The sequence below is a fragment of the Pempheris klunzingeri genome, chromosome 6 (assembly GCF_042242105.1).
Source record: "Pempheris klunzingeri isolate RE-2024b chromosome 6, fPemKlu1.hap1, whole genome shotgun sequence".
NCBI lineage: Eukaryota > Metazoa > Chordata > Actinopteri > Acropomatiformes > Pempheridae > Pempheris > Pempheris klunzingeri.
Window position 1 is genome coordinate 5698546 of NC_092017.1, and position 23136 is coordinate 5721681.

The 23136-nt window shown below is 42.7% G+C and overlaps 1 protein-coding gene across 3 annotated transcripts; it reads right to left on the minus strand.

The window, feature by feature from the left end:
• Positions 1-5268: 5268 nt before the first annotated feature.
• On the minus strand, positions 5269-21246 carry hdlbpa (high density lipoprotein binding protein a). Of its 3 annotated transcripts, none has more exons than XM_070831577.1 (28): positions 21178-21246; positions 18813-18884; positions 15486-15600; positions 15219-15385; positions 13747-13962; positions 13451-13657; positions 13128-13343; positions 12796-13002; positions 12575-12682; positions 12380-12484; positions 12073-12151; positions 11839-11978; positions 11653-11757; positions 11440-11553; positions 11239-11325; positions 11020-11151; positions 10718-10936; positions 10044-10265; positions 9742-9960; positions 9508-9646; positions 9242-9405; positions 9061-9165; positions 8830-8964; positions 8421-8564; positions 7983-8162; positions 7057-7173; positions 6799-6939; positions 5269-6685 (listed from the first exon to the last, which is right to left on the minus strand). In XM_070831577.1, the coding sequence occupies exons 3-28, from the start codon at positions 15559-15561 to the stop codon at positions 6596-6598; spliced, it is 3834 nt and encodes a 1277-aa protein (XP_070687678.1). In that variant the 5' UTR covers positions 15562-15600; positions 18813-18884; positions 21178-21246; the 3' UTR covers positions 5269-6595. The 3 variants fall into 3 exon arrangements, with proteins under 3 accessions (XP_070687678.1, XP_070687677.1, XP_070687676.1); XM_070831576.1 differs by having other exon boundaries at positions 9242-9408; XM_070831575.1 differs by having other exon boundaries at positions 9242-9420.
• Between the last annotated feature and the right edge of the window lie 1890 nt (positions 21247-23136).

The window sequence follows — 23136 nt, forward strand, 5'->3', positions numbered from 1 at the left end:
TGTTTTTCTTTTTTTTTTTTATAGAAGTCTTTAAGTTCAGCAACATTTCACATAGCCAAGTGTGTCAGGGAGCATCGCATTCACTTGCATGTGAATGTGTTGCGTCTCATCATTTGATTGAGCCCTGCCAGTCTCGATCGTAGGGGATTCCACAGTCTGCCTGTGCCATTTACTGCCATGGCCCTAAAATCCAAATTGACCTAGACAGACACACAGATGAGGTCTTTTTTTAAGCAAATAAAATATGAAAATTTTAGATTCAAGCCAGAGGACACTTATGCAGTTTCTTTTTTTTCTGCATCAAAACTGCAGAAAAGTTTAAGATGAATGCCACAGCCATAATATGGAACATTAGGTGAATTTGAACACACGGGATAGAAGCCATCACCCTCATTACGACTGCATGACGCTATTATACAGCTAATTCGTTTGATGAATCTATAGAAATAAGAAAAGTAAAACACATCGCCTCAGCAGAAACTGCTGTAGATCCATCTATGTATCACAATTGGATAGTCTCTGTTTGGTGATAAATGGGCTTTTAAGATTAAAAGATGCACATATAAAACATTTCCAAACTGAGGTACCTCTGGGGCTGAAAATATATTCATGTATGTATCGTTAAAGCTACAGGGAAAGCAATCATTCACATTCAACGAAGATTTACCAAGAGACAATCAGTCAGAGGAGGAAAGGAAACTAGAGTTGAAATATCTGCACAAAATAATCATCATCATGTTACTCAGCTGTTTTAAAAAGGTGGGGTTCAAAGAAAACATCAAATAACCCAGCTTTTCCTTTCAGCATTTAACAACTGGCCATATTATGGTAAAGGATGAGGGATTTATCTACTTCTGGGCCAGTTTCATTTAATACTTTAATGTGTACAAGATGTATGAGGAGATTTGTACAGTGAGCAAGCTGATGCTGAGCGTGAAGGCAGGTCCGGGCTGAGAGGATATCAACTTCAGGTCTATCAATGCCATCTAGTGGAGGGAGGAATATCTAACTGGCTCGCTCTGCCCTTCTGCTCTCTGTTGATGCTATACAACATACACTGTAATAATAATGATGACAGTGAGTCTCACTGCTATAAATTGCAGGAGACTTAGAGAAATGGGTGGATGCAGTGGCTCTGGAAAGTGTTCAGACCCCTTCTCTTTGGGCACACCAGGGTGTCTTAAAGATTCAAGTCAAAATGCAATGAAATCCAACACACAATAGCCCATAATGGCAAATGTCAAAAAAAATAATATCTATAAGTATTGGCAGAGTGGCTCATGGGTTTTTGGTCCGATCCTAGACCTGGACCCAGAGGTGGGCCACAGCAGCAGCTGTTCATATATTCAAATGTAACCTCATTAAAATGTTAGTAAGTGTTCATTAAAGGGAGTTTTCTGCATTATTAAATTAGATGAGGTTGCACCATACAGACTAGTTCTTACAGAGATTAACTGTTAACTACGTACTTACACCCACTACCTGCTGGCTGTGATATAACACACAGTTATAAATGAACCAGCCAGACTTTCCAATGTCCCATCTGTTGAATTTTGCCATCTGTGGAAGTGAAAACAAACAGAACGCATCTGAGCTTAATTCAGTCCCTTGGTAATAAAAAAGGGCCTGAATACTTTTTATTTGTAACAAATTTGCAAAAATTGTAAAAAAAATCATCTATTTTGATTAAGTTTATATCACAATAAAGTGTGCAGAAGGTGAAGATGTTTTTTTTAATGTTTCATTCAAAACTATTGATTGTAAATAAGAACTAAGGAAATTAAACTCATGGGCAAAAATGGGCATTTTTTTCTTTCATCAATAATGAGTGATTATTAGATAATGCAAGCCTGAAGCAGCAGCAAAAACGTTCACAAGCACAAGAAATAAAAGTAAAAATATCAGCACATTTATAGAGATGTGACAAAGACTCTCAGTTCTTTTATATGAAGGCTTCTAATGCTGCCACTGCCTGTTCACATCTCCCACAGTACTGTACCTGCCATCCCGTCCTAATCCAATCCTATTTACACGTCTTCTGTAAGCCAAGCATGTTCAAGGAGAGACAAGTTTGTTCATTTGAGGCAAAGCCTTGCTGTTGGAAGGTGCTGTACAAATAAACTTGTCTTGTCTTGCCTTGAACCGACACTGAGTATTTCATTCAGGTGAGTATTCTTTTTAATTAAGGAAACCTATGTACATTTACAGATTTTCACCCCCACACATGGTAATCTCACACGGTATGTGTTGAATTTTGAGTTTGTCATTGGGTGGCAAGTGAAAGACAGAAAGGGGAGACGGAGAAAGAAAGTGAGAAACAGATAACGGGCCACTTGGCTCTTTTAAGTCACAAGATGCAGAAGAAGATGGCAGCAGAGGCAGGTAATAAGACGACGAATGCCCAGAGACACAAATCCACCACTCAAATGTTTCTTTCATTTTCAAAATCAAAACTGCATTACCTCACGGGCAACCTCAATGGGTGAAGAGATACCTGAGGCCACCTGGATCCCACACCAAAGAGTTAGCCAAGACAATTTCCCTCAAATCACCTGCTATCTTAATCTGACAGCCAGACTCGATTACAAGGCGTAAAAATTGCTTTTCTCGCCACCAGCAGTCGTTGGGAAATTATCTTAATTGTGTCATGATTATGCCTCGGAGCTGTGGTGAGAGCTTTACATTGCTCCTTTTCAAACACACGGGAGCGATTCATGAGTGTTGAGAGCGCACCTCTGCCGGCATTCAAGAGGAAGAGAGGGGGATAAATTCATCTCCACTCGTCTGTCTGTTCGAGTATCTCACAAACGCGCGCAGACATTCCTAAAATTCCTGATGCTGAAGGAGCCAACCGAGAGAGGAGTTATTTGACACAACACAGGCTGCCTTTCACGGGGTACGAAAGGTGGTCAAATGTTTGGAGGAGCAGTCGCAAAAATGTGCGGCTTCATCTGAGAATGGGTAAATAACGCTTTATTCTTGGTTGGACGCAACATGGACGTTGACGGTGGTCCAGTTGAAGCACAGGGGGCTGGTTCCCTGGCTGGATGTTCTCTGATGTGAGGAATCACATCGCTGTAAATTGAATAAGTCTGGGTTTTGAACTGTGGGTCAGACGTAATGATGTGATGCCATGGTGCCATCTTGATCACTGCTTTCTGATGTTTTATACACCAAGCCATATTGTTCATGTTCACACTAAAAAAGAAACCCTGTAGTGACTCACACACTTTCTTGCATGTTTTCTTAACCTACAAAAAGAAGTACAAAGCTTGTACTCTGATACAGATCAAGACCAGACATTTAAAAGATTTAACACTCACAATACATGACGTCAGATCTATTGTACATGTATTGTGCAGGCTTAGCCTACGAGGCCTGCAGTATTCTAGTTACTTACTAAAGCTCCAAAGAGACCAAACAAGCAGCCAGCAGACCACAGGCCACATACAATAGGTACAGACGGTCAACATATGGCTGACCAGGAACACTGGAGACAACCCTTAGCATCTACAGGCTGCAGCAGTAATGACACAGCAAAGCTCCGGACACATTATGACCCCCAGAGCAACATCAACTACAACACAGCAGCTACCGAAACACACACAGTGGTGGGACAGCAGCATCAGGAAAGAAGCCAGCGACAGACAGACAGACAGACAGGGGGTGTATCTGACTCACTTTATTTGATGTTGATGCCTGCTGTCCCTCCTGTCGTGACGATGATGTTTCCCTGTCACGTCCTGTAGCTGGAGTCGGTCCTGTGGTTGGAGAGGACTCACGTCTTCACTGCACGGCTGCTTCCTAACTGTATCTAGTCTTACAAAGCAAAACAAAAGTAACATTAGCCAGCGTTAACTATTTATTCTATTTGAAGTCTATTTGAAGCATGCTAACCAGGCCTCTGTAGACTTTGGTGAGGGTGCTTCACCCTGTGTGACCAGACTGGCTGACTTTTCACTTTTTCCTTCTGTCGAGTTTGATTATTGTGATGTGTTGTAGATTAAAGTTAAGCTGATGTTAGTCTGCTCACACAGACACAGAGTCCTGCATGCAACTAACCATCCTCTCCTTACCTGCACCTTCATCCTACACACTCACACATACAGTTTTACAAAAGGCCTCGACTTAGAGACAAAGCTAAGCTAACAGCTTTCCTTTGTCTGCTCCTGACCCACACACCGGGGGGTCTGGTGGCCATTTTGTAGGGAGTCACCATGTGGTTCAGCCACCATTTTTTCTCCACCTACATCCTCTCACTCACACACACACACACACACACACACACACACACACACTCTCTCTCTCTCTCCCTATTGTTTGTTAGCTAATCACAGTTAGTTTGTTTATATTATTTAATTATTAATCATAATACCAAATTGATAGTTATGTTATTTTATGAGACTGAATCAATTAAACTGTCCGTCTTTTCCTCGTTTATCGAGGTGGTGCCCCAATCGAGGTGGACTTTACACAAAGTACCATTCATTTAAATGATTATGAATTATCTTTGATAGTTATTAATTATTTCTCATAGCCAAATTGCCCCATACGAGGTACCAAACCCCAACATTTTGGTGCCGCCGTATGAGGCAGAGTATTAATTGTCCACGCGTAATTGGAACCCCTACATTCATTGGTGCCCTCGTACCACTGAGCACAACATTTTTTAAAGTTACATATGACGATACTTCCTCTTATGGTATATTATCAATACAGGAGTGCCAATACCCTGATATTTGATTGATAGAATTTAATTTAAGGGTGTAACCTCCCATAGATGCTGTCTGTCAGTGCAGGCCTCTGCCTTCTGTCGTTTTAAAGTTGAATGACAGCACATTTAGCCAACAGGTTGTGTGTGTGTTAAAAAGGCAGAGATTTAATGTAATTTATCTCTTTTTTTCCCCACTTGTCTCTATCCAAATTACAAGCCGCATGTGACTTAAGAAACTAAATACATTACAATTTCAAGTTGATATTAGGGTTATTTCTATATGTTTAAAGTTGCCCACAGCTCCAGACACCTAGAGATGAAAACCCCAGATTTCACGAGTTGATTATCATAACGACCTCTCCTCTAGCACCACCCTCAGGCCAAAGAGTGACCAAGAGCAATTCAGATCCACTGCTCCCATCAGAACAGTTATCGTGACACAGCAGCATCAGCTTTGTCGTGCTGCCACATTCACCACTTCTGTTCATTTCAGTTGCTGTCAGACCCAAAGAGTAAATGAGTCCTTTTCCTCCTTACAAAAGATGCAGGATGCGCAGAGATTTTCAGTTTTTATTGACTTTTTGGACAATTTCTTTTCCAGTGTCATCCATAACCGTTCACTTCAATGGTATTTGCATAATCTTTCATTCAATGCTAGGAGGATATAAACCAAGGTAGGCTGATGCTAGATGTTGAATTAGCAGCTAGCAAGCTAAATCTGCACTCCTCGGGCAAACTTAAACTAATTACAATGACTGGGGGGGAAATGTTCCAAGAGCTTTCAAAGGAACAATAAACATACCTTCCAGCTGTCCATTAAAAATGCACCTAGACATCATCTCTACCTGGTTTGTATCTTTCTAGTTGTAAGGCTGATAAAAAAGGGCCATTGCTATTAAACAGAACAATCTGCATAGCAACTGGAAGACAAAGGGACTGGACACTGACCCATTACAGAGGATGATTAACACAGGACATCACTAGACAGATAGTTGGCACAAGATGGTCTGCTGTTTTGCTCACAAACAGTCATGTTTTGTAGAGTGATTAACATTTGAATGTCAAGAGTTCATTCAACAGTTAGTGTGAGGTTTGATACGAGCTTCAGGCCTAGTGTTTTAAGAAGTTTAGTTCTGGCGTGATCTCAAAGCATCTGGCAGTTTGAACAGGTGCCATTATGCAGTGGCTGAAACCACCCCCCCCCTTTGTAAAGTATACCAATTCATAAGGCTACAAGGTACGTGCCACTACTTGACCATATTCACAGAAGCACAGCTAAGCAAATGAAAAGATGTGACAGACAACCACTACAGTGTGCTTGAGGGCTAACAACTGACAATTTTCACTCAGCTACATGAGTAAAGCAGGAGGGTGGTGGGTTACAGAAACAGCTGGCCCCTTGTTGGTCAGGCAGCATGTCTGAACATGTCGCCAGCAGTAATTCGATCCCTTTACCCCACCCTGCAAAGGCAACTAAGATTAGGGCAGCTCAAAAAAAACTGATGTCTGGCCACCACTGAATTTGGTATAACAGTTCAAACCACAATGAAATGTCAGATCTAATCAACACTTAAAATGTCAGACTTGTACAGACTGGAGATCGCAACATAACTGCAACATCTGTCACTTTTTTTTTTTCTCAGCGTAAGACAGTATCATTTAATGCAGATACAAAGCTCACAAGTCAATTACAGTATCTGAAAGCACTTTGACAGATGAATCTGCAAGGGCAGACAAGGATAAGTAGACAGAGAAGGATGACAATCTCAGAACTGAAGGACTTGTAGGGTCAGCGATCAGTCCAGGTCAAGGGGGGGGAGGGGGGTGATGAAGGGGAAGATTGTGTTCGGTCAAGTTCAGGCCCATCGGTAGCAGCACAGCTTAGAAGCGCTTGGGTCCCCAGGGAGAGGCCTTGGTTGCCACTGGGGCTCCAAAGCTTGGGAAGTCTTCAGAGCTGCTCATATCAGGGGCCTAAAAAGCGGAGACAAAAAAAAAAAACAACCAAAAAAAACACAGGGATTAGGAAAGGAAGGTGTGACCAATTCTAATTTCAAAGAGTGCCAGGCTAGTGAGAAAACACTCACCTTCTCATTGCCAGTGGTCCAGGGAGCCTCCCTCACCACAAAGCCTTTGGATGTGCAACGCTGTTCATCCATGGCAGCAGCGCTGCCCCCAGGAGGCCTCATGTAAGCCATCTTTGCCTCATTCTCCACAACATCCGCCATCTGACAAGAGTGGCACAACAAAATGTATCAGTGCTGATGAGTAAAATAAATAACACATTACAGGAATCTCTACATAGCATACTGAAAAAGCAGTTGTCATGCATGGAAAAAGCTTACATATTCCTCTTCAAGGTTAAGGAGGTGGTCGATGGCTTCATCCACAAGCTCAGGGCGACCTGTGACTGTTACAAGGTTTGGGTCTGCAGCCCCACTCTGGGGAAACCTGAGATCAACCTAAAAGAAATAGATAAAGTGATCAAACAGAGACCCAGCATGAGAAGAAATCAAAACAAAGATGGCAACTCAAACTTTAGACCAAGTGGAGCTCCAAGGGGCGGCCCAACACAACGTCTAGATCGCCGTTGCTCTTGGGTGTCTCCACCTAGAGCACCATCTGCACCAATCATGCAGAGCAGGGTCATCATGGCCGCAACCCCGCGGTCCACCCTGGACATCTCCAGACATGTAGGACAAAGCCCATTGCTAAGCTTGTCCACGTTCAGCAGTTAAGAGTAAAGATCTGATGGTTTTACTAAAGTCCCAATCGACCTCCTCCAAACCAGCGGGAACAAACACTACTAAGAGCCATTACGCCGTCAGTGTTGAGCATTAACGTGATTAGATAAAATGATCATTTTTGCTTTGATGGGTTACTGCAGAAAAAGGGTTGCTCACAGTAGCAAAGGTGATCTTGTCTCCAGGCAGGCTAGGTGACGGACATGATGGGAATTGTGTCCAACTCTGTCTGGTTGGTCATTTCATAATTTGCAGGTCTATTTGTGAACATGAGTTATTGGTACTGAAAAGTAGCTGTAACATACGATGAACCCATCAGGAATGGAGTTGGGACAAAATAAAGATGAAATGGAAAAGGGATGTTATGAAACTCCAAGTCAGGATTTTGCCAGATAAGAACGTCCTTTCAAGCTATGTGAGGGGTGACAGTGAAACCTTGAAAAAGAAAACAGCACAAGTACAGTGCTATCAATGTCATATTGTTTTATTCCACTGATAAAAACTCCCCGTCCTCTCAGTAGCCTCACCTTAAACTCATCCATGATCTTGCGGATGCCCTTGCCGCGGGCTCCAATGATGCGGGCATGGACCCTGCTGTCCAGGGTGATGTCCTCGGAGATCATCTCTTCAAGCTCATCCACGATAGCCTGGATGGCGTCTCGTGCTGCTATGGCTTTGTGCTCATACCCTGTAATAGTTATCTGATCCTGTGGAGAGACGGCAGCAAACCAAACATGAAAGATGGACACAAGGAAATATTTTTCCATTACAATAACGCCCATGATGATAATTACCAATAACTATAATAGTTAGTATAATTCTCCGTGTTCTCCAGTAATAACATCATGCATGAGCAGGTAATTTAGCCCCACCTGCTGTGGTGAGGGAGTACATAGTGTTCACTTTTTCCCCCCGTCTGTCTATTTTTGTAATTAGGGGACAAAAGTTCTGCAGAAACACTGTACCTGGTTTTCATCATTCTTCTCTGGGAATTGGATGTTCACATCGTGCTCGGTGCGGATGTTTGTTATAATGGCACCCTTGCGGCCGATGATTTTGGGGTGATACTTGGGGTCCACAGTGATGGTCAGTTTGAAGCTCCTGAGTGCCTGTAGAGGGGTTAATGTAAGTGATACTCTGGGTTAGAAGTTTGACACCTGACCCATTTCTACTTCAGCTGGTCCCCAAACAGAGGAAAAGTTAATCATCAAGCTCATTCAGTGTCATCATGACTTTTAATGTCTAATCTAGAAGATAACTTGACTGCTATGAGTGTACGTGAATCAACACAGCAGAGATGCTTTGGAATACCACCAGAGAGCGCTCAGCATTAGTCCCTGTATGATATGCATGTACTGTATATACGATACTAACCCGATCCTCCTGCTCGGCCTGCAGCTCTTTGACGCGTTCCAAGAGTCCCTCTTTGGCGCGGTCAAGGTGATTGGCCAAGCCAGTGATGGCTATTTTATCGGACTGCTGGTCAGGAGCAGGCACTTGAATATTAACCTGGGGGAAGACAGTGAGGTCAATTTGAATAAGCAGCAAAATAAAAAAAAAATCTTGTGCATCCCTGTGCCATCACAAGATATTCAATAAACGCACCTCAAATTCATCCATCATCCTGCGAATTCCGCTTCCTTTCTGTCCAATGATGTATCGATGAAGCTCAAAAGGCACTTCCACCTCAATAGTGACAGGAACCAAGGCCTAAGGAGAAGAAACAGTTAGTGCTCAATTTTCATTTCTCAACATTGTTGCCTTGTTCCCTGTAACGAATACCAACCTTCAGTGCTTCCACGGCAGACTCGCAGCGCTCTTTACGACCAGAGATCACAATGACATCACACTTTTTGGGTGCGTTGGGATCGACAGGCTCCTTTACTTCTCCGTTGGCCTCTCCATTCTCCTGGACAGGCGTCTCTGCAGGAGGAGCTGCTGCTGCTGCTGCTGCTGCTGCTGCTGCTGCCGGGTGAATCAGAAAAGGTTTGATGAGAAAAGCTTTAAGTTCCAGGCTCCTCTGCCAAGTTTTCACACCGATCGTGCGGTTACCTTGTGGGTCCTCGCGCTCTGGGAACTTAATTTGAACATTGTGATCTCTGGTGATCTGCTGGATCCGTGAGCCCTTGGGACCCATGATAGAGCGGTGGAATTTCTGAGGAATCACACACTCAATGGTCACCTGAGCATCCTGGAAAAGAAAACGGCAAACGGTTATATTTCATACAGAATGGGGGACACAAACACACCCTAAAAGACCATCTGAAGAAAACTGTATCTACTAACCAAGTCCTCAACAATCTCCTGCATTCGCTTTTTGGCTGCTTCCACACATTCTTTGGCTCCTTTGAGGGTGACTTTTTCACTCTGAGAACCTGTGCGAGGGAAGCTCACCATGACACCACCGTACTCATCAGCAAGGTCCCTAAGAACTTGGCCACGGCGAGCCACAAAGTAGCGATGGTGCTTTGGATCAACGCTCATATTATCCTCAACAACGTTGTCCTGTAAGCAAAGAGTAAATATATTTAATGTCAGGAATTATCCCCCCTCGTCTTGGTATGTGCATAACAGATTTGGAGCCTTACCAAGCTCTTGATGAGTTCCTCCAGCTCTTTCTGGGCCTCTCGCACTGCTTCTTCAGTGCCAATCACAGTGATGAGCTCCTGGTCTTTGTCCTCTGCGGTGGGGAAGATGATCCTGGCCCCCGTGCTGTCACGAACCTTGCGGATGTTTCCACCACCTTTCCCAATGAGGAACTTGTGATATTCTGGCTTCGCACGCAGCTCTGCGGTGTGGCTCTTCGTTTGCTGAAGAACACATTTACAAAATGATTTCTACAACAAGAAGTTTACCACCACAAGTTGACCTAAACTGTAACGATCAGCACAAAACATGCCATCATCAGCTTCAAAATTGTAACAGATGGGAAATTCCTTCATGCTCAACAAACAACCAAAACCTCAGATTTGATGTTTTAATGGGCTAAATGCGATTTAATCTTGAGTGAGAAGACTGCAGCAGGCAAAAAAACATTTCAGCCTCAATTTCTGACACTAGCTGTGCACAAGCTTGCTGTTTTTAAGTCTGACAGCTGAAAGGACACTGAAAGAAGCTCTCAGCACGTGGTAATGTATCATCACTGGGGCACAGAAGCAGCTCTTTGCCTTTTTAGCCCTCCCTCTATGCCCCCGTCTAATGGCTGCCAGTTAAGCAAGGTCAACACAAGTTCAGCTTTTTATCATTAGACAGTTAAACAAACCTTCTCCTCTGCCAAGGCAAGCAGTTGCTGCTTGGCTTTCTCCACCTCCTCTTGAGGGCCTCGGATGGTGACCTTATCAATCCCTGAGCCCTCGGTGGGGAAGTGGATGTGCACGCCGCCACACTCCTCCATGATTGAGCGCACAAAACGACCCTTTGACCCAATCAAGGAGTTGTGCAGCTTGGAGGGAATGGACACCTCTATCTCTGAGATGTTTGCCTGAACAGTGAGACATTAATTAGTATTATGTACTAGGGTTAGACCCATCTTTCAAAGCTTTGGAGATGGCAATAACCGCTTACCAGCTCCTTCTGAATGGCCAAAATGCGATTTCGTGCAACCTCACAGTTTGCCTTCTTTCCAGTGATGACAATCATCTCAGAGTTGCTGTTTTCAGCCGGCAGGTCAATTTTAGTGTTGGTTTCTTCTCGAATCTATATAAAAAATAAAATAAAAGTCAAAACTTGGACAGCCTGAATACCTCATTTAGCTACAGGCGTTCCATTTTAAATACACAGTACCTTCTTGATGTTCGATCCTCCTTTTCCAATTATGTTTCTGTGGAACTGCTTGAAGATGGGGACTGAGACAGAAAAGCTGTTCTCCACCTGAGAAAGGGAATTAATGAAAGTTAACTACACTAAAGTAGTGACAGATGACAAATTAGACAGTCTCTTAAATTGCCATCTGAAAAGCATAAATGACAGCACATGAGTATTTACCATTTCAGCCACTATCTTCTGCATGAACTTTGCGCATTTTTCCACCTCAGTTCGTGGGCCCCTAAGTTGAACGATGTCACTTTTCTGCGCTGGGTCGGGGAAATTGATGATGACCTGGAACAAATATTATAGAATTATTGAAGTTCATGTAATAGTTTCAGTACAGACAAGCCACTACTATATAGCAGCTCACACCAAAAGTTCCAAACTCACCTCAGGGAATTTGTCGCGCACTTCCTTTATCTTCTCCCCTTTTTGGCCAATGATGGCTCTGTGAAAACGCTGTTCGATGATCAAGTCCTTTGTACGCTCGTTCTCCTGCAAGAGGCGGTACATTTAGCAAACACACATCAGGATCTGATTTGCAGCATCCATCTGTGAACTCGAGTTTGTGCTCACCATGCGTGACGCAAGCTCAAGCAGCTCCTTCTTGGCCTCCTGCACACCCTGGGGATCCCCCTCAATACGGATCAGGTTGCTCTTCTCGTTGTCAGGGGGGATGCGGACAGTCACCTTGTGCAGCTCTTTGATGCGATTGACTATGAATTAAATAAATACATATGGTTTGAAATGGATGCTGAGCCCATTTTTGTTACACTTTTAATTCATTACACCAGCCTTTTCTGTACTTACTGTTAACGCCTCCTTTTCCAATCAGGTGTCTGTGGAATTTGGGATCCACAATGATTTCTGTGTAGTCCATACGGCTTACCTTTTAGGCGACAGACAGAAACTTTAATATCACCGGAGCAACAGTAGCTTTTGAGTGTTGCTAAAGGTTATTTACTCTGCATTTAATGTTGAGTCCATAAAATACCACTTCAGTCTTTTACACATTCTACTTTCCAAGCACACAACCTTGACATTAGGGGAACCCTTGTAAATGGCAACTGGGCTTTGGGTCCTCATCCAAGATATAATTTGGTAACTCAATACTCACCAAATCTGTAACAATGGCTTCAATCTGGCTCTGCACCATCTGCACATCTTTGGTGGGACCCTCCAGGGTGATCTTATCCTCTCCCTCGGTGAACTCAATGTGCACCTATATGCAAAATACATGAGAAGTTACAAAATTACATTTAAAAAGGAGTATTTAGTAGTATTTTGGTTCTGAATCTGTCAGTCAACTGACCTTAGGCATTTGTTGAGTAATCTTGGCCAAGTTCTGCCCCTTCTTGCCAATGATGAAACGATGAAGCCAAGAGGGAGCTGTGACCGAGGAAACAATGTAGCTGTTTGCCTGAGAAAAGAAACGTGGTCTTTGTTACTTCTCACCACTGTTTGTTTTTGTTTTTTTTAAACAAATACCAATGTCAAAAGGCCATTGCTAGTTACTTTTCAAACGTTCCACACCTTGGCATAAACTTCAGTGAGGGCCTGACCCAGACGGTCCGGCTCCCCACGAAGGATGACAGTTTCTGAGCTGCTGTCAGAAGGTGGGATCTCAACTGACACGCCAGTTTTATCCAGAATCTCCTGCAGGGTGTTTCCCTTGGGGCCGATCACATACTTGTGCTGAGACTTCTTAACCTCCACTGCTATGGTGGTGGCATTCTTCTTCTGCAATACAAATGGGGAGTTGATCAGTAACATTTTACTGTGAACAATCTGTTGATACAGATTATACTCGTATGAGGAAGCTTCCAACACCAGCTTTCCTTGTGACCATTTTGGTTTTAGCATACCTTGTCTTCTGAAACCTTCTTGATCATAGCCACAGCAAGGGCCACCTGCTCCTTCTCCCCAGTGATGACAATTTCAGTCTTGTTGACACTTGGAGGGGGGACATTAATGCGAGCACCTGTCTCCTGCATCATCTCTCCTACCAGCTTGTTGTAGGCGCCAGTGATGAAAGGGTGGTACACCTTGTCAATGTTCACCCTCTCTACAGCACGCTTGTCCTAAAACAGCAGGGGATAGAGGAAGGTGTTGAAAAACGTATCCTAAAACTATGACATCTGGGCTGTATTGCAACAAACCGAGTTGGTTGTGTGAATAGCCATGTTACCTGCTCAGCAGAGATCAACAGGATCTCGTGCTTTGCCTTCTCCAGGCCCTCTTTGGTACCAGAGATCTTGATCTGGTTGCTGGGGTCGTCAGGTCGTGGGATCTGGATTTTGGTGGCAGTCTTGAGCTCTAGCTCCTGAAGCTTCTCCCCATTTTTGCCGATGACAAAACGATGGTGCTCCTTGGGGATGGCGACAGTAGCTGAAGCCTGTTTGGGTTAAAATGTACAGTTGGCACCATTGTCTTCAACTTTTAACAGCTCATACAGTCATCATCAACAAAGACGGATCTCTTGACCTGAGTCTGCAGTCGGGACACAATCTCCTTGCGGGCCTTCATCACAGCATCCAGCTTTCCAGAAACCATGATGGAGAGGCCCTGATCTTTTGCCAATGAGAGTTCCAGGTGGGCTCCGGTCTTGTGCATGATGTCCACACAGACCTTCGCTTGGTCTCCTTCCCCAAACTGGTTGATGTCCTTGAACTTGCGCTCCTCGAGAGGCACATGGAAAACCTAGTTCATGTGAAAACACAAAAAGTCAATTGTTCTGTCAGGACTGATTTGATAGAGCTTTCAAATTAAATCACACCAATTGGCACAGCAAGAACGTGTTTTCAAACTGTGGACCACCCCTGAACTAATGAATCATTTTGCACATGCATATAACAGGGACACACTGTTGGGTAAAAGAACATGAGTGAATGGGTTCTAAACTGCACCACAGAAGTGAACTGCATTTCTAGCACACAATAAGACAGTGGTTATCAACTTTTCTATTTTAGTCTGTGCTCCCTCAAAATGAAGCAAAGTCTACTTGTGGCATGTAATCACAAATTATGGCCTTGGTATAAACATTACTTTAAAAAGTTCAAACATGATATTTCAGCATCTTTCGTTTGTTTTTTTCTCTTTTTAATTCTTGTTAAATCTAGCATAATTTTACTTTTTAAAAATGCCTTCAAATAAAATGTTTACATAGAACGTAGTTTGACAGAAATATCTTTTTCATACACCTTGAATCATCTCTGTGGGCTGCTGTCCCTTGGGACCTGTTAGGCCTCCAGATTGGATACCACTAGAGTGTGCTATAGGGACTGTAGCATGGTATTGTACCATTTACTACACATTCCTTTACCCTGATGTTTACTTAAGGGGCATTTTTAAAGCAGCTATTTTGACATGTCATTGTAAAAAGAGGCACAGCTGTGAATAAGACTAATGAATACTGCATTGCCTTTCGGTGCATCTGTTCCAGGGGCCCTGGGGTTGTGCTGACTGGCTCATGGCAGACTGGGTCATTTTACTGTTCCATCATTAATGTTATCAATTGCACCTGTGCTTTTTCCTTTCCCGTTAAGTCAAAAAGTCTCCCTTTTCGAGCTTTTGGCAACTACATTTAGCAATTAAGTCGAACGTAATCACTGACCAAAAGACAACTGATGTTCTCCATTAAGAATTTGAAACGTATTTGATATAAACACCTTGAATTTGGGTTGAACTGAGCTTTAACAGTTAATAGTCATTAAAAATGGATTGTACAAGTTGCCTTCACTGAAAACAGCCATTTCACGTGCTATCAAAGCACTAGTGGTACAACATGGGTGGTTTTAATTATTTATTTTTTGAGGAAGTACAGTCCACCTTCCACCAATTGCAATGAAACAAATTTAAGGAAAAACCCACAAAACTCAATCAAAATACTTTTAAAATTTACATAATAACTAGAAAATGTGTTAGTTCATATGTGTTAGTAACCTTGAAAATGTTACCTGGGTGATAATAGAAGACTTGAGAGGACGGATCTTAGATGTCCAGGCGTTGGCAGTTTCCTGGGTCCCCTCAGGGGAGGCCGCCTTCTCTGGCAGAGGTGGGAAGGCGTCCTTGTAGGTAGGAAGGGCATCCTCCTCCTCCCCAGCACTGGTCCCTGCCACAGCAGCTGAACACAGAGGAGGGGAAAAAAACACAAACAGATGAGCTCACTTATGGCTCTGACCATTTTACAGCTCAAGCACAGCCTTACAAATCCAAATACTCACCACCACTCTGCTCTGGCAAGAGCCCACTGCGGTGCTCATTGAAGCTTTCCTGCGTAAGTACAGCGACTGAGCTCATGGTCAAAATCCCACGTTAACACAGAGTCCGAGTGTGCCACTGAAAGGAAAGTTCATCATTTTTAAATGTTCAGAAACAGAAAGACAAGAGGAGCAGTTTACATTATCAGAGGCTTGGCAGCAGAAAAGGAATAATTAAAAAACCCTCAATACTACTTTCCCAGTCAGCTTCTTATGACTGAAGGTGTACTATATGAATAGGACATTGTCTGGAGCGGTTTTGGTTATTTGGGATATTTCTGTGTTTGTCACACCAGCACCATCAGTCAAATGTGATCGAACTATACCCACACAGTCCTGGCAAAGCAGATTAACAGAGGTTTGGAGAGTTCAGTTCTTGTTAAATACCTATTGCCAAAGTACAGTCATGACCCCCCCCCACACACACACACACACTCTTACCACAGGCATGCTGCATTAATAAACACATTGTACAGGATTATCTCTTACAATTATCACTTATTTTCATTGTGTTAACGCAAATCTAGGCCACAGCAACACCAATATGTTGTAATGGTTGTTTTAGACCATTTATGTGCAAAACACACAGGTTGAACAATGAGCACTGCCAGTGACATTGGGATAACGGAGGGTTCCTTTTTTTAAATAAGAAATTGAGTTTTGCATACACTCGTTTTTCCATGATAGCCAAAACTAGATAACCAAGGCACTTGTTTGAATGGTAGAAAAAAAAAAAAAAAAAGGAATCCTCTTCTGAAGTGTCACATGCACAGGTTTAGAATGGTATACAGGCTTATCATAGGTGGACTTTGGGATTTTTACCATTATCTAATCTACCTTTATCAAAACGTTGCCCCTCTCCTTCTCAAGTATAATCTCACTTAGTCTCGCATAGAATGCATTTACAGTGTTGACAAGGTAATGTGACAGAGTGGCTAGTCAAGAGATTACCCTAAGCACCACAAAGAAAAACACTGGTGTGGACAGGGCTACAGCTACAGCATATTCTGTCTTTCTAGAAGGATCCTGTTTGTCTTTTGTTTGACGATCTTTTATATATCTTTATTTAATCCATTTTAATTCAGGCACTCATTGAGATGTTTTGCATGAGAGACTTAAGAACATGAAACATTCACAAGACCACAATCAGCAAAACAGAACCAAACACAACAAGGAATCCTTGTGTTTAAAAAAAAAAAAAAGAAAAAAGTGACTCAAAAACTTGAGTTAATGCTTTAAAATCTCCATGGGGAATGAAAAGGACTCCCGTTTGCAGTTCATCCCATTTAAAAATGGTGAAACCTGTAACCTTCTGCTACATTAGCATATCAGAGGTATGTTTAAGGTTAAGTAGTTACTGGATCATGTATTGTGCATGAGTAAGTGAACAACATGAGATGGCCATTTCTTCTGGACTGTAATGAAGTCCATCCTGCCGTCGGATACAGAGCACAATGTTGAGAGGGGAATTTTAAAATTAGTTTTACAGAACAGCACTTTGTCCAGTACTGTTCTACGAAGTGTAGCTAAGTGAGACTGCTGAGGTTAAGAGGATTTCCCTCACTGACCCCTCTGTATGTCCATGTTGGATGGGATTAAAGAAAAAACCCACCAACAGAAAACTGGGTTATTAACATTCAGAGATCTAGACAGGGCATCTCTTTCCAAGAAGGACTGGCCCTGTAGTTTCTACAAAGCCAATCCTCATCTGTGACATTCATAGAAAGACCCTACAGCTATTTTGATTTCTGAGATACATAAAACTCAAAGTGTTTGAGTTTCATCAACAATAATTACTATTGCTCTGCAAATAAGGGAATAACCAAATGAGCGCTCTGACCAAAGCTTGATTCCACTTCACAATCAATGATGAAATCCAATATACTATTAGGAGTCACTGCTCTGTTTTCTGGCTGGCAGAGAAACTTACAAGAAAAACAAGAGCAAAGGAATGCGAATTGTTTTAGGGTGGATTTTGCCCCCAAGCCTGCCTGAAATTCATCTGAAAGCATGGAGTCGTGACTCCCAGATGTCACAGAGAGCTTGTTGATGTGAGGGGTTTTTCCATAGACCAGGCGACTGAAGGAAATTCACTTCAAGCTTCAACGTGGTGGTAGTCAGTTCAGCGGGCTAAATCCCCCCCTACACATTTTAGAGCACCCTTTCAGAGGCCTCTTCCTTGTCAGGCTTCATAAACCTAAGGCAGCTCTGCCCAGCACTCATTACTGTTTGCAGACCCTGTTGCCAATAAGTCTGCACACATTCTTCATTTAAAAACTGTATGAACAAGAATCTTTACAAGAGAGGACAACAGATGTATCCAGTTGTGAGAAATGTGTGTTTGTCAGTCACTAGAGTACGTTTTTGTCTAGACTGTTTTAAGTATGGATTTCATTATTGTGACATTGGTGGACAGCTTTGGATCAACACTAATTTCATTTTGGTGGTAGCCGTCCCTGCTTTGTTGACATTTGTCTGGCAAGAGAAGGCATAAAACACATCATAGTCACCCACAAACGGGGAAAGTACAGCCACAAAACTAAACAGACTAGGCTACTTGTTAGCGTTATTTAAATTGCTTAACAGTGTTCATTTAAATTGAGTGACTTCGTTTCAGCTAAAATAAACCGTGAATGGTTTTTTGGGTTTTTTTACCCTTAGTGTGATGACTAACAGTAATTTTTTCCTCCAGAATAGACCAGGTGTATTTAGAGACAGAATTAAAACAATGCGTTTTTTTCTGCCTGCTTTAATTTGATTGAAGGCCTTCACAAAATGGGTGAGAGTTCAAGTACTGAACTACAAGTAGTTCAAGCAACGTTTCAACACGTCTCTGAAACATCTAGCCTACTTTTAGGAAACCATTAACTTAAAAATGTGTCTATATGTAAATGGTTATTTCAATAAATTACAATGTTTGATAGATAGAAAAGACTGTGGGACAAAATAAATTTTTTTCCACAACATGCCCAGGTTTCTCAGCTAGCTGTGGAGATCTGCCACTCCCTAATCAAATTAAACACCAACAAGAGAGGCACAAGGCAAAACAGACTATAAATTTCCATCATTATTGATTTGTTGTTTGGTTTCTAGCGGAAATAAATAATCGAGCATCTCTACAGACTTGTTTAGCTTAACTGCAGAAGAATTGTACTCCATGATCCTAATTACACGCCATTAATATGAGGCAGATTTTCAAGCTGTGGGCGAGGTGGGTAAAACCACATTTGGGGAAAACAAAACAGTATGCTGCCAGTTGTGCTTACAATGCAAATAGCTGTAAGAACTTACCAGCTAAATGGTCAGTTACCAGATAATCCGTCCTGTAAAGATGCAAGTTCCCGTCAGCCTGCCAGCTTTTGCCTACAGACCAAAGAAAATGGAACCATTGTATGAAAATAATGGCATTTTAGTTTCAAAGAAAGATCAAACTGAATTTTCAGGAGCCTCACTTCAAAAACCTTGAACAGATTGAGTACCACAGGGGTATGTGTGCACAAAGAAAAGTGTATTCTCAAACATCTGTAAGATCAATTTGAAATATTGCTATAGTGGATGAACCTTGTATCAAACCTAAAAGAAAAAAGATAAATGGTTAAGAGGGTTCTTAACTGGAAAATGGAGACAGAGAGCATCAAACTTCACCATGAGTGTTTAACAGAATCAGCTGTATGAGAGAATTGACTTTTTTCTAGTTCAGTCAGATCTACAAGCTTATGTTTTACTTGCATTTGCAAATTGGTCCAACAACTTTAGGCTAGATACTAGTGAGCTCTGCCATATTGCCACCTCGGACAATTGAAACCACCCACAAACAAAGAGGTACTCAGATACAGCTGATGCCAAGAAGTGCATTACTGAACCCCTGTAAAGTATAGGGGCCACTGGAGCCCACTCTCCCCGACAAGCATCTGGCTTCTATAATTGGACGCTGCCGTGTCACACAGAAGGACAGACCTGGCAAGTGATGAAGCTGCTGTCAGTGAACCAGGTGAAGAGGCCATTACTCTCTTAAGAGTCAGCAAAGTTGCACAGGGAATTTTTAATTACTGGCTGTATGATTTGACATGGCATAAAATGTTGTTTCACCATTTGAGTTTATTTTACTTGTTTGCCACTGGTGTCACCCATTTCTTCTCACACGATCATTGGCGCGGGTCTACGTTTCCACAACAAAACAAAAAAATATATATAGATGTGTACAAGCTCCATAAAGCTTGTTAGAAATCCATAACTTGTGTCTGGAAGGGGGCCTGTAATCAGTTAGGGCCCATTTTTGTGCATACTTTATGCATTAGGCTTCAAATAAAAAGGCAGCTAACTAGCTCCTTCTTTAATCTTTATTTAATCAGGCAGTCTCATTGAGATTAAGAGCTCCTTTTCAAGAGAGACCTGAGAAATAATACATAGTATAGCAGTGTCAGGACAGAAAGCAAGATATGGCCAGTTGCCTTCAACATCACTAAAGACACTGATGACACTTTCTGCACACAGTCAGTAAACAGAGGGGGTAAAGCCATGGCTTAAAATAAAAACATGGGAATAAATGCAGTGATGCCAAGTTGTTTAGCTTAAAACAACAAGTCATTGGTGCAGTTGTGCGTTTAAACTGGTGACTAACAACAACATTAGTCACGAGCTCCAAAGTCAGAAAAGCCCAACCACACAAATCAGCCGACCGACGTAATTTAATAAAAAATGTACAGTCATGTTATCCAGCCTACGAGACCATTTATGTTAATGAGCTGCTATCAAGTTAACGCAGACGGGCAGGTCTTGCTAGTTGAATTTGCATTAACGCTAGCTGCAGCGTGCCATGCTTGAAGCCAATGTAACATTAAACCCAAATCCCAGATTAAGGGTTTAAGTAGCTGGTTAGTGTGAGTGTTAGCTAACACGATATCAAGTTAACTAGCTGTCAGTTGCCAACGACACATTACAGTTCTTTGCTAGCTGCCGCTATGGTGGCTAACGCTGATCAACCATGAAAATGTACTGACATCGAGGCAAACTATCACTATCCTCACTGTCGAGGGCACGAAGATAATGTCAGATGTTTAACAAATGTATGTGCCTCTAAGCAGAAGTGGGGTCTTCAGTGGCGAAATGAATGTAGCATGTATCACTGAGGCTAGCTACGAACCCGTAGCTAGTTAGCAAACTTGCTAAAAACTTTGCCCTGTGGTGTGTGCGACTGTGACACGTAGCTCCTCGGCTAATGTGTAGCTTGGCTCACTTGAACAGCCTTACACAGAACTTCAGGCTGCACCGTACCCAGCTAATGGCATCAAGCTAAGAGTGGGCTGAAAATTAAAACCGTAAACCAAGTCTGCCATAGACTGGCGTCGTGTCATTTTTATATAAATGAACGCTAGCTACCGCTGACACGCTGGTAAAAAGTACAAGTTGAGCTGTAGCCTTAGCTAGCGAGCTCATGTTAGCTTCCAGTTAGTTCTACTAGCTCGCTAAGTCCACGTAGGCATACAGCTGAGCAGGGGAGAAATGACACGGAGTCAGGCCAGAACATACTGTATCGTCCAGGGTTCACCCACGAACTGTCTTCCCAACAAGTACCGCTCCGCCATGTACATGACAGGCAGGGATCATATGTAATGGCAGCGCGGTCCTATTCTGTAAAAAACTGTGGAATACTTACTTATTTTATGTACTCGTCTGCCCTGAAGGTGCAGAAGCTGAGATGAAATTCCACTGGCGAGAAGGTGGGATTGAAGCCTGACGGATATATACCAGTGCCGCCCACCAATCACATCCTCCAACGTCACGTCAAAGAGTCCGGTTACAAATTACTTATTTTCATTTTTAAGAGTGACGGACTCTTGTGTAACTTCTGAACTCTTATTTCATTGCGTACGTAAAGCAGGAAAGATTAAATGCGATCATTCCCCTTGTAACCGTGGCCCGTAGTACGGTTGTGTTAAAGTCACCCATGGAGGACAGGATTCATACACAAAACAGACCAGTTGAGGAGGCAGACATCTGTTTTGACTCATTATTATTAATCACACAATTCGGTGTGGGTTAGTTTCTTAGAGTTGCTTCAGACTTAAGTGAGATCAAATAAGTCCCCCTCCTCTGCAGTCCATTTTAAGGGTATGGTTAAAGTCCAGGCACACACTGTTCTGATGTGAATGTGAGAGAGCAGCGTGAGCATGCCTGACAGTCCTCCACTTTTCTTTGGAGGACAACACAGGCGTATGTAGAAATGCTTTCTCGAGAACAGGTTCAGAGAGGCTGCATTCACAGGTCTTAGTCATTCCTCAGCTAGTTGTTAATGGACACAATGCACAAGGTCAGAGTCTGCTGTTTACTGAGTGGACTGCTGAATACACGGCAGGCCAAGCACGGTAGGAAATAAAAAGTGCGCCTTGTAAGGGTCAAAGTCAGCTCATCCTGATCAGAAGCTCTCCAGGAAATCTCTGTGTTCGGACAGAGCACTGTTGCAATGGAAACATTCCTTGATGTAAATCCTTGATCGGGATGCAAATGTAAGGTCCCTGATTATCAAAGAAAAATAAGAATAGAGCAGATTACAAATCAGCTTTTTCCTAATATAAAACCTGTAAACCTCACTGCATGGAGCCGATTGTTGCAGAGTGATATATGCAGAAAGCTGAAGCTACACATCACTCCTTGATTCTAAGTTGAGCCGTTTGTATGTCAACATTCTGTTGGCACTTATTATCAAACATTACTAATTCAATGAAGTAGAAATTAAATTCATATCATGAAATGTCTTTTCGTGATGCAAATTTGCACTTGGTAGATTTCATCCAGAACTTTCAGATACGGCCTTCATTAGCGGATGGAGTTTGTTCAGTTTTAAAGCTGATGATGGCCATGGGATGAGGCTGAAAGCTCCAGAGGGACAGGATTTTTTTAAATTGAAGAATCAATTTTAAAGCTCAAATTTCAGTATTTTGCTTTACAGGCTTTATGAGTGTATCACAGGCAGAACCATGGCAGCACGCTGCTCAGCACTGTTGCCTCACAGCAAGAAGGTTCCAGGTTTGAGTCTGCAGGCCGGCAGAAATGCAGTTTGTGGTTTGAACCTTGAATTTAATTTCTGTGTGCAGTTTGCATGTTCTCCCCGTGCTTGCGTGGGTTCTCTCTGGGTACTCCGGCTTCCTCCCACACTTCAGAGACATGCAGGTTAGGTTAACTGGTGACTCTAAATTGCATGTGAATGGTCTCTATGTGTTGGCCATGTGATTGACTGGTGACCAGTCCAGGGTGGCCCTCGCCTCTCCCCCAGTGTCAGCTGGGATTGCCCCCCCCCCCCCCCCGCAACCCTTGAAGATAAGCGGTATAGACGATGGATGGACGATTGTGCTGCACAGTGACTAAGAAACTGTATTTGATGTGCATCAATCACTGATCTGCTTGATAAGTTCACTACCCAATGTTTGTACTTCTGCAGAAATAAATATGTTGACATTCCTTATACAGAAAAGACTATTTAGTTTGGGGTTATGTGTGGTGTGTTGTCACTTTTGGTTATCATTCATTGTGGTGGAGAAGAAGATCATCATCATGTGCTAATGTGTGCTTTGCATCTTCGTGCTCAACTCTGAAGGGTTTCTGTGAGCCCACCACT